At 56.5% G+C, this 15250-nt stretch overlaps 1 protein-coding gene across 3 annotated transcripts in view; it reads right to left on the bottom strand.

Moving 5' to 3' along the window:
* Positions 1-14618: 14618 nt before the first annotated feature.
* TNK1 (tyrosine kinase non receptor 1) overlaps positions 14619-15250 on the bottom strand; it is a 70833-nt gene continuing 70201 nt past the window's right edge. For all 3 annotated transcript variants that reach the window (XM_073654624.1, XM_073654625.1, XM_073654626.1), the window contains exon 14: positions 14619-15169. In XM_073654624.1, the coding sequence (XP_073510725.1) occupies positions 15044-15169 (126 nt within the window). In that variant the 3' untranslated portion in view covers positions 14619-15043. The remainder of the gene's footprint in view (positions 15170-15250) is intronic.

Below are 15250 nucleotides of genomic sequence, written 5' to 3' on the forward strand. Positions count from 1 at the left end.
AATGCCCTCTCTTGTTATGTACAGCACCATCCCTCATTACATAATGCTCTCTTGTTATATCCAGCACTGTCCTTTATTACATAGCTCCCTCTCTTGTTATATACAGCACCGTCCCTTATTATATAGTGTCCTCTCATGCTATGTACAGCACCATCCCTCATTACATAGCTCCCTCTCTTGTTATGTACAGCTCCATCCCTTATTATATGGTGTCCTCTCTTGTTATGTACAGCACCATCCCTTATTACATAGCTCACTCTCTTGTTATGTACAGCTTCATCCCTCATTACTTAGCTCCCTCTCTTGTTATATACAGCACCGTCCCTTATTACATAGCACCCTCTCTTGTTGTATACAGCACTGTCCCTTATTAAATAGCGTCCTCTCTTGCTATATACAGCACCGTCGCTTATTACATAGCACCCTCTCTTGTTACATACAGCACCGTCCCTCATTACATAGCGCCCTCTCGTTATGTACAGCACCATCTGTTATTACATAGCTCCCTCTCTTGTTATATACAGCACCGTCCCTTATTATATAGTGTCCTCTCATGCTATGTACAGCACCATCCCTCATTACATAGCTCCCTCTCTTGTTATGTACAGCGCCATCCCTTATTATATGGTGTCCTCTCATGTTATGTACAGCACCGTCCCTTATTACATAGCTCCCTCTCTTGTTATGTACAGCACCGTCCCTTATTACATAGCTCCCTCTCTTGTTATGTACAGCTTCATCCCTTATTATATGGTGTCCTCTCTTGTTATGTACAGCACCATCCCTTATTACATAGCTCCCTCTCTTGTTATGTACAGCACCGTCCCTTATTATATAGTGTTCTCTCTTGTTATGTACAGCACCGTCCCTTATTACATAGCTCCCTCTCTTGTTATGTACAGCACCGTCCCTTATCATAAAGTGTCCTTTCTTCTTATGTACAGCACCGTCCCTTATTACATAGCTCCCTCTCTTGTTATGTACAGCACCGTCCCTTATTACATAGTTCCCTCACTTGTTATGTACAGCACCGTCCCTTATTATATAGTGTCCTCTCTCGTTATGTACAGCACCGTCCCTTATTACATAGCTCCCTCTCTTGTTATGTACAGCACCGTCCCTTATTATAAAGTGTCCTCTCTTCTTATGTACAGCACCGTCCCTTATTACATAGCTCCCTCTCTTGTTATGTACAGTTCCATCCCTCATTACATCCCTCTTTGTTGCATACTGTTTTCCATTATTAGATGTAACATGGAATGATGGCTGATGGAACATGGTAAAGCTTCTTTTTTGATGAAGGCAGAAGATGGACTGGTCTTCTGGTTATCAGCAGTCATTTTATTTTAGCTCTAACAATAGAGGACTCTACGTAATACAAAGATGGCGCTGTGAATAACAAACTAATGAGAATACGCTAAGCAAGGAACAGTGCTATACATGATAAAAGCTGATACTATGTAATAATGGGGCAATGCTGTAAATAACAACAGAGGGCGCTATGTATGGGAGCAGAATGTATGGGGGCACTGCACTGCATACACCTCCACCTACCTCTCTGGCACAATGGCAAATATCCATCCCTGATTGTAAGTGGGGGAAGCAACCGTGCGCTCCCATTCATCCACTGGTTTGCTGCAAAGGTCTCACCTGCTCAAGTTGCAGGCTTTGCAATTGCTGCCTTACGGCATTGTGGGATCTGCCTCCTCTCGAGATATGCTGGCGTGCGCTCAGCCTCGCTGGAAGATGCCCAGCTGCCATTATTTCTCACAGAAAAAGGTGGCCGCTCTGTGCTCTCACCTGCAGAACATAAGACAATCGATTGAGTTGTCTTTGAGCTCCAAAGTGCACTGCACTACAGCAGCGCTGTACCACCGCTGCACCACCGCATCCGGGACAGGTGGAGAAGTCTCCGCGATTGGGACCTACGTATGTTTCCACCGTGCGGCGATGGTTCTGTCTTCTCCTACATCTCCTCTGTATCCTGCTCAACTGATATGACCCCCATCCCCAACGGGTACAGGACACAGTGACTGCACTGACACCACACGCTGACCTCATTCTTTTCACTCATGCAAGGTAAATTGCTGCTGTCATAGAAGAAAATTAAAATCCATAAGACATCTCCAGGGAGGGGAGATGTCCTCCTCACATTGAATATATGGGGAAGAGGGAGAACTAATTAGAACTGAAGAAGAGCTGACACTCCAACCTCCCTTTTTGAAGTGAGATTAATTATAGCTAGGGAGAGAGAAACTAATTAAAACAACCTTTGAAGCAGAGACCTCCTGCTGTGGACAGGTGATTAAAACAGGATATCTGCTGGGGAAAAGACAGTAAGCTTTGAGAACTGTGAATGCAGAGGAGGAGACATGCAGGGGCTGCCCTTTGTTCCAATGAAGGAGCATCCTGAGTTCAAAGGATTTTTCTGAGAGTGGTCCAGACTTTGTGTCTCCATTGTCCAGCTATGAATAGTGGGATTTTGCATCAATCCGATATTTATGGGAGATAGATTTTCGGCGTTGTAGTGAAGGGATGAACAGGATGCAGTCACTCACATTGTCGTGGGGCCACTAGAACCCCTCCAACTTTTCAACGGTCCGATAGATGATGCAAACCTGGCCATGTGTCACGGGTGTGTCAGGTGTGACAGTCGCTCTGGATCCAGCTGCAGAAGGTCACTGTGCTTGGCATTGCAGACACCTACTTTATCCTCTCATCTCTTTAGTATGTTATATCCTTCTTTCTTTAGGACCCGGCACCTACGTCCACATTCTGCTGCTGATTGACACACTCTTGCTTGGTAGTTAAAAACTCTCAGTTTCTCCAGGGAGGCGCCGGAGATAGTTCTCTGTACCTTTGTGCAGGTTTGGAGCACCAGCAGTTGGCTAGCTTCTTCTCTGGTGAACTTGGAGGACAGTTGCCGTTACTCCTCTTGTGTCTGCTCAAGCTAAGTTTATCCCCTTTGTTTGTCTACCATGTTGTCTTTAGTTTGTAGTAAGGTCTGACTAGTGCTCACCTCTCCACCACCCTATATAGGGCCAAGCTCTAGGGAACTCCAGGGCTTAGGGTTCTGCTCGGCGATAGGTGAGGAACCTATATAGGGACGGTAGGGGAGACAGGGTGATATTAGATTTAGGGGTCTTCACTCCCCCTTTCCCTAGTCTTTGGGCTTCCTTCCCCCCTTCCCTTTGTGTTGCACTTAGTCTTTCCCACACCTTGTGTGACATTATCATTATTTGTGTGTGTGTTTTTTCCCCCTCTGCCTTGGTTCATGGATCCCGTTGCAATGCTGGCAGAGCAGCTGCACAGGCTGTCACTGGAGGTGACTGACCTTCGCTATGAGGTTCAGCAGCAACAGCAGTGGCTGCAGACTCCTAATGTGGGGGTCTCTGCAGGTAGGCCGGTCCAGCCTGAACCCAAGGTTGCCCTCCCGGACAGGTTTTCAGGAGGTAGGGAGAAGTTTTTTGTATTTAAGGAGACCTGCAAACTATACTTTAAACTTCGTCCTTACTCCTCCGGTAATGAGGAGCAGCGGGTTGGTATTGTGATCTCTCTACTGCAGGGAGATCCTCGGTCCCGGGCGTTTTTGTTACCACAGGACTCGGTTTGTCTCCAGTCTGTGGAGGGGTTTTCGGGGCTGTGGCCCTCATCTATGATGACCCTGACCGAGTCTCCTTGGCTGAGTCTAGGCTACGCCGCCTTCAGCAGGGGAATCAGTCATTAGAGACGTACAGTTCTGATTTCTGTAGATGGGTAACGGATTCCAAATGGAAGGACTCAGCCCTTAAAAGCCAATTATGTGAGGGTCTTACTGAGAGGTTGAAAGATGCCCTGGCGGTATATGAAACCCCTGGGTCCTTGGAGGCTGCCATGTCATTGGCAATTTGTGTTGATAGACGCCTTCGGGATAGGCGCGTGAGACCACCTTCTCTGGACCCTCTTTTCAGAGTAATGCCCCTTTGCCGGGGGAGCGGTCTGGGGGAGAACCAGTACTGGTGGAGGTGGAAGAACCCATGAAGAAGTCAAGGGGTTCCTCTGCATCGTACGTTTCCCCTAAGATCCGTACACAAAAAAAAGGGCGTGTTTTTTTTGTGGAAGAAAGGGACATTTTATTGGGACCTGTCCCTTTAATTCCTAAGCAAAATAAAACTCTATTAACCCTTGGTAGTCTGGAGTTGGATAATCAAGGGGTTTGTTTATCGTAAACCTGCAGTTCTCGGTTTGTCCTGACAGTGGTGCTAGAGAGCAGGACTGAGAAAATTTCTGTGTTTGTTGACAGTGGAGCCGGAGTCAGCATGGTTGATGCTGAGTTTGTGAGAACTCATGGTCTCGCTTGCTGTCCTTTAGATAAACCTATTTCCATCTTCGCCATCGGCTCAGCGCCACTTGCACAGAAAGCATTTACTCAGATTGTACATAATGTAAAACTGAGGGTGGAGTCGGTTCATTGTGAGATAATCCCTTACTATGTCCTGGACGGTCTTCCCACCCAAATTGTTTTTGGTCTACCCTGATTGGTGAAACATAATCCGATAGTGGATTGGCAAGCCATGGAGATTACTGCCATGAGAACTGTTTAGATACTTCCCTTTCTACTGTCTCTACAGAGATCTTACCTGCGTTTTTGTCTGGCTTTGAGGACGTTTTTTCTGAGAAGGGGTGTCAGGATTTGCCTCCTAAGTCTCCAAGAACCAGGAGGATTGGGCATCCTACTTACCGCTGGCAGAATTTGCCATTAATAATCATCGTCAAGAATCCACTGGCAGGTCACCGTTCTTCGGTGCATACGGTTATCACCCACAGTTTGGTACTTTTAGTGGAGTAGGGGCTTCAGTAGTTCCTGAGGAGGAACGGTTTGCTTCGTTGCTCTCCTTGGTGTGGCGGGGGGGTTCTGAGTAATTTAATTTAAAGATCATGGGAGACAGGTATAAACATATGGCTGACAGGAAACGCTTGCCAGGTCCGGACCTGATTGTGAATGACTTTGTGTGGTTGTCTACCAGGAATATCAAGCTGAAGGTTCCTTCTTGGAAGCTGGGACCTAGGTTTATTGGTCCCTATAAAGTAACCGCCGTCATTAACCCAGTAGCATTTCGTCTTGAACTTCCTCAGGCCCTTAAGGTCCACAATGTTTTCCACAGGTCTCTGCTCAAGAAATATGTGGAACCTCTTGAGTCCTCACCCCTACCGCCGTCCCCAATCACGGTTGATGGTAACTTGGAGTTTTAGATTTCGAGGATTGTAGATTCTCACCTCCAACGTCGTTCCCTAAAGTACTTGGTGCCTTGGAAGGGTTATGGTCCAGAGGAAATGATGTGGGTTTCGACATCAGAGGTAAATGCTCCCAGGCTGGTTCATTCATTACACACCTCTTATCCTGAGAAACCTGGTCCTGAGGCCACTTGTAGAAGGTGGGGGGACTCTCACAGGTGTGTCAGGTGTGACAGACAGTCGCTCTGGAGCCGGCTGCAGAAAGTCACTGCGCTTGGCATTGCAGACGCTTTCTTGATCCTCTCATCTATTTAGTATGTTATATCCTTCTTCCTTTAGGACCCAGCAGCTACCTCTACCTTCTGCTGCTGATTGACACACCCTTGCTTGGTAGTTAAAAACTCTCAGTTTCTTCAGACAGTCGCCGGTGATAGTTCTCTGTACCTTTGTGCAGGCTTGGAGCACTAGTAGTTGGCTAGCTTCTCTGGTGCCCTTGGAGAACAGTTGGTGTTATCTGTCTGGCGTCTGCTCAAGCTAAGTATATTCCCTTTGTTTGTCTACCTTGTTGTCTTTAGTTTGTAGTGGGGTCTGACTAGTTCTCCCTCAGTCCCCTCCCTATCTAGGGCCTAGCTCAAGTGACATTCAGGGCTTAGGTTCATGCTCGGCGATAGGTGTGGAACCTATATAGGGACGATAGGGCAGACAGAGTGATATTAGATCTGCCTAGGGGTCTTCACTTCCCCTTTCCCTAGTGTTTGGGCTTCCTTCCCCTCTTCCCTTTGTGGTGCACTTAGTCTTTCCCTCACCTTACGTGACACCATGTTTATTCTCTATGTAACGGTGAAATCATGATAAGAAATATGTCAATATCTACCACCTGGGACCTTCAGGGGCGATGATATCCTGCAAGTTTGAGATCCCATAAAATTCTAACAGACCCATCACATCCCACAATCCGCCCCACATGCGCTCATCAAGGGGAGGTGTGTTGGGGTAATCTTGAGCTTTCAGACCCAAGAGGACCAGGTTATACTCAACAAGCGTGAAAAACCTTACATTTGTCAATATTAATCAGGCATGGACCAGTGCGGACTTTCATGTACCGACAGCTGAGACCAATGATTAAATCGGGCGTACCATCTGTCTATACATCTGTATAGGTAAATGTAGACACAATCTTCTTACTGAAATATGTACAGCGTATACAGTGATGTAAACATCTTCATCCAAGCTCCTCGGCTTCTGTATTCTACATTGTTCCACAATATAGTTACATATGGACTAATGGTTTGTGCATTATGCTGCTGTGTGGTTCTAGCCTATGTCTGACAGTCTGCTTTTTATTCTTGTCTGATATTTGTTTAATAAAGTAAAATACCTTTTCATTATTTTTGGCTCGTACTCCTATATGTTGATAGGTTTTCTTGATTCCTGGGAGAGCCCTTTACTTCGGTCTATCAGGTTCTTATACGGAGGTTCTGCTGCTGTCAGAGCTGCCATTTCTGGCCCTAAACTGCCATCTTCTCCGCGCCGGCCACATCCTACCGCCATACATGCTGCTCCTGCCGCAGCCACCGCACAACCACACATCCCCCGGCTGTCCACTGTGCTTTATACTACTATATGGCCCTGCTGCTGGGAAGCACCAAAAAACTCCCCAAATAGGCCTAATTTCTTGTAAGGCCAGCTGAGCACACCTGCTCCTACTCCCTGAATAAAGGGATAACTTCTGGACACATTGTCAAAAAGCTAATGCATCTTCATTTCGCAAATGACTGGCTGTGTGCGGTGCTGCCCCCTATAGCTGTGTGTGCGGTGCTGCCCCCTATGGCTGTGTGTGCGGTGCAGCCCCCTGTGGCTGTGTGTGTGTGCGGTGCTGCCCCCTGTGGCTGTGTGTGTGCACGGTGCTGCCCCCTGTGGCTGCGTGTGTGTGTGTACGCGGTGCTGCCCCCTGTGGCTGTGTGTGCGGTGCTGCCCCCTGTGGCTGTGTGTGTTTGCGGTGCTGCCCCCTGTGGCTGTGTGTGTGCACAGTGCTGCCCCCTGTGGCTGCGTGTGTGTGTGTGCGGTGCTGCCCCCTGTGGCTGTGTGTGCGGTGCTGCCCCCTGTGGCTGTGTGTGTGTGCGGTGCTGCCCCCTGTGGCTGTGCGTATGTGTGTGCGGTGCTGCCCCCTGTGGCTGTGTGTGCTCTGCCCCCTGTGTCTGTGTGTGCTCTGCCCCCTGTGGCTGTGTGTGCGCTGCCCCCTGTGGCTCTGTGTGCGCATGCCCCCTGTGGCTGAGTGTGCGTGCAGTGCGTGTGTGTGCAGTGCTGCCCCCTGTGGCTGTGTGTGTGCGCTGCCCCCTGTGGCTGTATGTGTGCACTGCCCCCTGTGTCTGCGCTGCTTCCTGTTGCTCTGTGTGAGCTGCCCCCTGTGGCTGTGTGTGCGCTGCCCCCTGTGGCTCTGTGTGCGTGCGGTGCGTGTGTGTGCAGTGCTGTCCCCTGCGGCTGTGTGTGCGCGCTGCTGCCCCCTGTGGCTGTGTGTGCGCGCGCTGCCGCCTGTGGCTGTGTGTGTGCGCTGCCCCCTGTGTCTACACTGCTTCCTGTGGCTCTGTGTGCGCTGCCCCCCTGTGGCTGTGTGTGCGTGTGTATGCAGTGCTGCCCCCTGTGGCTGTGTTGCTTCCTGTTGCTCTGTGTACGCTGCCCCCTGTGGCTGTGCTGCTTCCTGTTGCTCTGTGTGCGCTGCCCCCTGTGGCTGTGTGTGCTCTGCCCCCTGTGGCTGTGTGTGCTCTGCCCCCTGTGGCTGTGTGTGCTCTGCCCCCTGTGGCTGTGTGTGCTCTGCCCCCTGTAGCTGTGTGCGCTGCCCCCTGTGGCTGTGTGTGCGCTGCCCCCTGTGGCTGAGCTGCCCCCTGTGGATGTTTGCTGTGTGTGCGCTGCCCCCTGTGTCTGCGCTGTTTCCTGTGGCTCTGTGTGCGTGTGTGTGCAGTGCTGCCCCCTGTGGCTGTGTGCGTGTGTGTGCAGTGCTACCCCCTGTGGCTGTGTGTGTGCGCACTGCTGCCCCCTGTGGTTGTTTGCGTGTGGTGCTGCCCCCTGTGGCTGTGTGCGTGTGGTGCTGCCCCCTGTGGCTGTGTGTGCGCGCTGCACCCCACTGTGGCTGTGTGTGCGCGCGCTGCCGCCTGTGTCTGCACTGCTTCCTGTGGCTCTGTGTGCACTGCCCCCTGTGGCTGTGTGTGCGTGCGGTGCATATGTGTGCAGTGCTGCCCCCTGTGGCTGTGTGTGTGTGCTGCCCCCTGTGGCTGTGTGTCTGTGCTGCCCCCTGTGGCTGTGTGTCTGTGCTGCCCCCTGTGTCTGCGCTGCTTCCTGTTGCTCTGTGTGCGCTGCCCCCTGTGGCTGTGTGTTCGCTGCCCCCTGTGTCTGCGCTGCTTCCTGTTGCTCTGTGTGTGCTGCCCCCTGTGGCTGTGTGTTCGCTGCCCCCTGTGTCTGCGCTGCTTCCTGTTGCTCTGTGTGCTGCCCCCTGTGGCTGTGTGCGCGCTGCCCCCTGTGTCTGCGCTGCTTTCTGTTGCTCTGTGTGAACTGCCCCCTGTGGCTGTGTGTGCGCTGCCCCCTGTGTCTGCGCTGCTTCCTGTTGCTCTGTGTGCGCTCCCCCCTGTGGCTGTGTGTGTGTGTGTGTGCGTGCGGTGCGTGCCGCGCTGCCCCGTGTGGCTGTGTGTGCGCGCTGCCCCCTGTAGTTGTGTGCTGTGTCTGCGCTGCCCCCTGTGTCTGCGCTGCTCCCTGTGGCTGTGTGCGCGCGCTGCTCCCTGTGGCTGTGTGCGCGCGCTGCCGCCTGTGGCTGTGTGTGCGTGCTGTTCCCTGTGTCTGCGCTGCCCCCTGCGGCTGTGGGTACGCTGCTCCCTGTGGCTGCGCTGCCCCCTGTGGCTGTGTGTGTGTGCGCGCTGCCCCCTGTGGCTGTGTGTGTGTGTGTGCGCTGCCCCCTGTTTCTGCGCTGCCCCCTGTGGCTGTGTGTGCGCTGCTCCCTGTGTCTGCGCTGCCGCCTGTGGCTGTGTGTGTGTGCGATGCTCACTGTGTCTGCGCTGCTTCCTGGGGCTGTGTGCGCACGCTGCCCCCTGTGGCTGCACTGCCCCCTGTGGCTGTGTGTGTGTGTGCTGCCCCCTGTGGCTGAGTGTGTGTGTGCGCTGCCCCCTGTGGCTGTGTGTGCGCTGCCCCCTGTGGCTGCACTGCTTCCTGTGGCTGTGTGCGCGCTGCCCCCTGTGGCTGTGTGTGCGCTGCCTCCTGTGTCTGCACTGCTTCCTGTGGCTCTGTGTGCGCTGCCCCGTGTGGCTGTGTGTGCGTGCGGTGCGTGTGTATGCAGTGCTGCCCCCTGTGGCTGTGTGTGTGCGCTGCCCCCTGTGGCTGTGTGTGTGCGCTGCTCCCTGTGTCTGCGCTGCCCCCTGTGGCTGTGTGTGCGCTGCTCCCTGTGTCTGCGCTGCCGCCTGTGGCTGTGTGTGTGCGCGATGCTCACTGTGTCTGCGCTGCTTCCTGGGGCTGTGTGCGCACGCTGCCCCCTGTGGCTGCACTGCCCCCTGTGGCTGTGTGTGTGTGTGCTGCCCCCTGTGGCTGAGTGTGTGTGTGCGCTGCCCCCTGTGGCTGTGTGTGCGCTGCCTCCTGTGTCTGCACTGCTTCCTGTGGCTCTGTGTGCGCTGCCCCGTGTGGCTGTGTGTGCGTGCGGTGCGTGTGTATGCAGTGCTGCCCCCTGTGGCTGTGTGTGTGCGCTGCCCCCTGTGGCTGTGTGTGCGCTGCTTCCTGTTCCTCTGTGTGCGCTGCTTCCTGTTCCTCTGTGTGCGCTACCCCCTGTGGCTGTGTGTGCATGCAGTGCTGCCCCCTGTGGCTGTGTGTGCGTGCTGCCCCCTGTGGCTGAGTGTGTGTGTGCGTGCTGCCCCCTGTGGCTGAGTGTGTGTGTGCGCGCTGCCCCCTGTGGCTGAGTGTGCTGCCCCCTTATGGCTGAGCGTGTGCTGCCCCCTTATGGCTGTGTGCGCTCTGCTCCCTGTGGCTGTGTGTGCGGTGCTGCCCCCTGTGGCTGTGTGTGCGCGCTGCCCCCTGTGGCTGTGTGTGTGCGCGCTGCCGCCTGTGGCTGTGTGTGTGCGCTGCTCCCTGTGTCTGCGCTGCCCCCTGTGGCTGTGTGTGCGCTGCTCCCTGTGTCTGCGCTGCCGCCTGTGGCTGTGTGTGTGCGCGATGCTCACTGTGTCTGCGCTGCTTCCTGGGGCTGTGTGCGCACGCTGCCCCCTGTGGCTGCACTGCTCCCTGTGGCTGAGTGTGTGTGTGCGCTGCCCCTGTGGCTGTGTGTGCGCTGCCTCCTGTGTCTGCACTGCTTCCTGTGGCTCTGTGTGCGCTGCCCCGTGTGGCTGTGTGTGCGTGCGGTGCGTGTGTATGCAGTGCTGCCCCCTGTGGCTGTGTGTGTGCGCTGCCCCCTGTGGCTGTGTGTGCGTGCAGTGCTGCCCCCTGTGGCTGTGTGTGTGTGCTGCCCCCTGTGGCTGAGTGTGTGTGTGCGTGCTGCCCCCTGTGGCTGAGTGTGTGTGTGCGTGCTGCCTCCTGTGGCTGAGTGTGTGTGTGCGCTGCCCCCTGTGGCTGAGTGTGCTGCCCCTTTATGGCTGAGCGTGTGCTGCCCCCTTATGGTTGAGCGTGTGCTGCCCCCTTATGGTTGAGCGTGTGCTGCCCCCTTATGGCTGAGCGTGTGCTGCCCCCTTATGGCTGTGTGCGCTCTGCTCCCTGTGGCTGTGTGTGCGGTGCTGCCCCCTGTGGCTGTGTGTGCACTGCCCCCTGTGTCTGCACTGCTTCCTGTGGCTCTGTGTGCGCTGCCCCGTGTGGCTGTGTGTGCGTGTGTGTGCAGTGCTGCCCCCTGTGGCTGTGTGTGTGCGCTGCCCCCTGTGGCTGTGTGTGCGCTGCTTCCTGTTCCTCTGTGTGCGCTGCTTCCTGTTCCTCTGTGTGCGCTGCCCCCTGTGGCTATGTGTGCGTGCAGTGCTGCCCCCTGTGGCTGTGTGTGCGCGCTGCCCCCTGTGGCTGTGTGTGCACGCAGCCCCCTGTGGCTGTGCACTGTGTGTGCGCTGCCCCCTGTGGCTGTGTGCGCGCGCTGCCCCCTGTGGCTGTGTGTGTGCGCTGCTGCCCCCTGTGGCTGTGTGTGTGCGCTGCTGCCCCCTGTGGCTGTGTGTGTGCGCGCCGCCCCGTGGCTGTGTGTGTGCGCGCCGCCCCCTGTGGCTGTGTGTGCTGCGCCCTGTGGCTGTGTGTGCGCTGCCCCCTGTGGCTGTGTGCGCGCTGCCCCCTGTGGCTGTGTGCGCGCTGCCCCCTATAGCTGTGTGCGCGCTGCCCCCCTGTAGCTGTGTGCGCGCTGCCCCCCTGTAGCTGTGGCTGTGTGCTCTGCCCCCTGTAGCTGTGTGCGCGCTGCCCCCTGTACCTGTGTGCGCGCTGCCCCCTGTAGCTGTGGCTGTGTGCTCTGCCCCCTGCAGCTGTGTGTGCTCTGCCCCATGTAGCTGTGTGTGCTCTGCCCCCTGTAGCTGTGTGTGCTCTGCCCCCTGTGGCTGTGTGTGCTGACCCCTGTGGCTGTGTGCGCTGCCCCCTGTGGCTGTGTGCGCGCTGCCCCCTTGTGGCAGTGTGCACGCTGCCCCCTATAGCTGTGTGCGCGCTGCCCCCCTGTAGCTGTGTGCGCGCTGCCCCCCTGTAGCTGTGGCTGTGTGCTCTGCCCCCTGTAGCTGTGTGCGCGCTGCCCCCTGTACCTGTGTGCGCGCTGCCCCCTGTAGCTGTGGCTGTGTGCTCTGCCCCCTGTAGCTGTGTGTGCTCTGCCCCATGTAGCTGTGTGTGCTCTGCCCCCTGTAGCTGTGTGTGCTCTGCCCCCTGTGGCTGTGTGTGCTGACCCCTGTGGCTGTGTGCGCTGCCCCCTGTGGCTGTGTGCGCTGCCCCCTGTGGCTGTGTGTGCTCGGCCACCTGTAGCTGTGTGTGCGCTGCCCCCTGTGGCTGTGTGTGTGCTGCCCCCTGTAGCTATGTACTCTGTGTGCTGCCCCCTGTAGCTATGTACTCTGTGTGCGCTGCCCCCTGTAGCTGTGTGTGCGCTGCCCCCTGTGGCTGTGTGTGCTCTGCCCCCTGTGGCTGTGTGTGCTCTGCCCCCTGTGGCTGTGTGTGCTCTGCCCCCTGTGGCTGTGTGTGCTGACCCCTGTGGCTGTGTGTGCTCTGCCACCTGTAGCTGTGTGTGCGCTGCCCCCTGTAGCTGTGTGTGCGCTGCCCCCTGTGGCTGTGTGTGCGCTGCCCCCTGTAGCTGTGTGTGCTCTGCCCCCTGTAGCTGTATGTGCGCTGCCCCCTGTGGCTGTGTGTGTGCTGCCCCCTGTGGCTGTGTGTGCTGCCCCCTGTAGCTATGTACTCTGTGTGTGCTGCCCCCTGTAGCTATGTACTCTGTGTGCGCTGCCCCCTGTAGCTGTGTGTGTGCTGCCCCCTGTAGCTATGTACTCTGTGTGTGCTGCCCCCTGTAGCTATGTACTCTGTGTGCGCTGCCCCCTGTAGCTGTGTGTGCTCTGCCCCCTGTGGCTGTGTGCGCTGCCCCCTGTAGCTGTGTGCGCGCTGCCCCCTGTGGCTGTGTGCGCTGCCCCCTGTAGCTGTGTGCGCGCTGCCCCCTGTGGCTGTGTGCGCTGCCCCCTGTAGCTGTGTGTGCGCTGCCCCCTGTGGCTGTGTGCGCGCTGCCCCCTGTAGCTGTGTGTGCTCTGCCCCCTGTGGCTGTGTGCGCTGCCCCCTGTAGCTGTGTGTGTGCTGCCCCCTGTACCTGTGTGTGCGCTGCCCCCTGTGGCTGTGTGTGCTCTGCCCCCTGTAGCTGTGTGTGCTCTGCCCCCTGTGGCTTTGTGTGCGCTGCCCCCTGTGGCTGTGTGTGCGCTGCCCCCTGTGGCTGTGTGTGCTCTGCCCCCTGTAGCTATGTACTGTGTGTGCTGCCCCCTGTAGCTATGTACTCTGTGTGCGCTGCCCCCTGTGGCTGTGTACTCTGTGTGTGCTGCCCCCTGTAGCTATGTACTCTGTGTGCGCTGCCCCCTGTAGCTATGTACTCTGTGTGTGCTGCCCCCTGTAGCTATGTACTCTGTGTGCGCTGCCCCCTGTAGCTGTGTGTGCGCTGCCCCCTGTAGCTGTGTGTGTGCACTGCCCCCTGTGGCTGTGTGTGCTCTGCCCCCTGTAGCTGTGTGTGCTCTGCCCCCTGTAGCTGTGTGTGCAGTGCTGTCTCCTGTGGCTGTGTGTGCTCTGCCCCCTGTAGCTGTGTGTGCGCTGCCCCCTGTGGCTGTGTGTGCGCTGCCCCCTGTACCTGTGTGTGCGCTGCCCCCTGTACCTGTGTGTGCTGCCCCCTGTAGCTGTGTGTGCGCTGCCCCCTGTGGCTGTGTGTGCTGCCCCCTGTAGCTGTATGTGCGCTGCCCCCTGTGGCTGTGTGTGCTGCCCCCTGTAGCTATGTACTCTTTGTGTGCTGCCCCCTGTAGCTATGTACTCTGTGTGTGCTGCCCCCTGTGGCTGTGTGTGCGCTGCCCCCTGTAGCTATGTACTCTGTGTGCGCTGCCCCCTGTAGCTATGTACTCTGTGTGTGCTGCCCCCTGTAGCTATGTACTCTGTGTGCGCTGCCCCCTGTGGCTGTGTGCTGCCCCCTGTAGCTGTGTGCGCTGCCCCCTGTAGCTGTGTGTGCGCTGCCCCCTGTGGCTGTGTGCTGCCCCCTGTAGCTGTGTGTGCACTGCCCCCTGTAGCTATGTACTGTTTGCGCTGCCCCCTGTAGCTATGTACTCTGTGTGTGCTGCCCCCTGTAGCTATGTACTCTGTGTGTGCTGCCCCCTGTAGCTATGTACTCTGTGTGCGCTGCCCCCTGTGGCTGTGTGCTGCCCCCTGTAGCTGTGTGTGCGCTGCCCCCTGTAGCTATGTACTGTGTGTGCTGCCCCCTGTAGCTATGTACTCTGTGTGTGCTGCCCCCTGTAGCTATGTACTCTGTGTGCGCTGCCCCCTGTAGCAGTGTGTGCGCTGCCCCCTGTGGCTGTGTACTGCACTTGCTCCTGACCTCATACTTCAGATTCTTCCCTGTTTGCTCAGAGCTGGGGGCGCAGATACTGATCGGACTGGAAATCCCAGACCCACCCTGTGCATTATACCAGCAGCACAGCACTGCCACCAGCTGGTGATCACTGGGACTACACCCTGTATACCGGCAGCTGAGCATCTGCACCCAGCCTCCAGAGGTCCTCCCCCAGTCACCAGGGGTCCTCCCCCATTGGTCGGGGGTCTGCAGTCTGCATGCGGATCTACACACAGATATCTGACCAATTTCTGTCGGGCAGATCTGCCAGTCACAGGTTGCATGGTGACCCCAGCACAGGCTGATCTGTCAGATCTGTCATAGATCTGCGGCGGCGGCGGCGGCCCCCCATTAACCCTTTCCCTTCACAGAGGCAGAGACGTGTGTGGTTACAGCTTTATTGTCGGCGGTGAGCGCCGCTCCCTCCTCCGCACACATCGGACCGGTTCTGGCACATACGTAACATTCCTCGGATGTCGGCTGCTAATGTTCAGTCCACGCTGGGAGTTGTAATCCTCCGGCCGCTCCCACAGTAGCACCTCAGTCAATTTGGCACAGCAGTGACCCTCTGATAACACTTCCTGGCTCCTATAATAATACTGCTATGCCGTCCTGTACAACACATTTCGGCCCCTTGTTCTGTGGCACAGGGCACTCTGCCCCCTGGTGGTCCACACCCAGCAGATCCAGTTCTTCTCTCCGCTGGGGTCCACCATGACGTTGTGACCCTTAGAACGAGGCGTCCAGCACCCCCCGGGGTCCTCAATTTGGCCTTTATGTTCATGACGTTTCCCGTCCTCGGGGCTATCACTGGGGGTGCAGGGCCCTGCGCAGCACGTAGCGGGACGCCGCCTCCAGGTTCCACTGACACTTCTCCAGAATCCGCCGGCAATCCTCCTTACTGTGCCGGCTCACGTTGTACAGCTGCTCCACCTGCGCAGGAGAACACCGGGTCAGACCGGGCCGGCCAATGGCAGCTGCCCCCCATACACGGCGGTCACACGTCCTCTACTC

Source organism: Phyllobates terribilis, unplaced genomic scaffold (assembly GCF_046119375.1).
Source record: "Phyllobates terribilis strain yellow unplaced genomic scaffold, ASM4611937v1 Scaffold_11__3_contigs__length_659146591, whole genome shotgun sequence".
NCBI lineage: Eukaryota > Metazoa > Chordata > Amphibia > Anura > Dendrobatidae > Phyllobates > Phyllobates terribilis.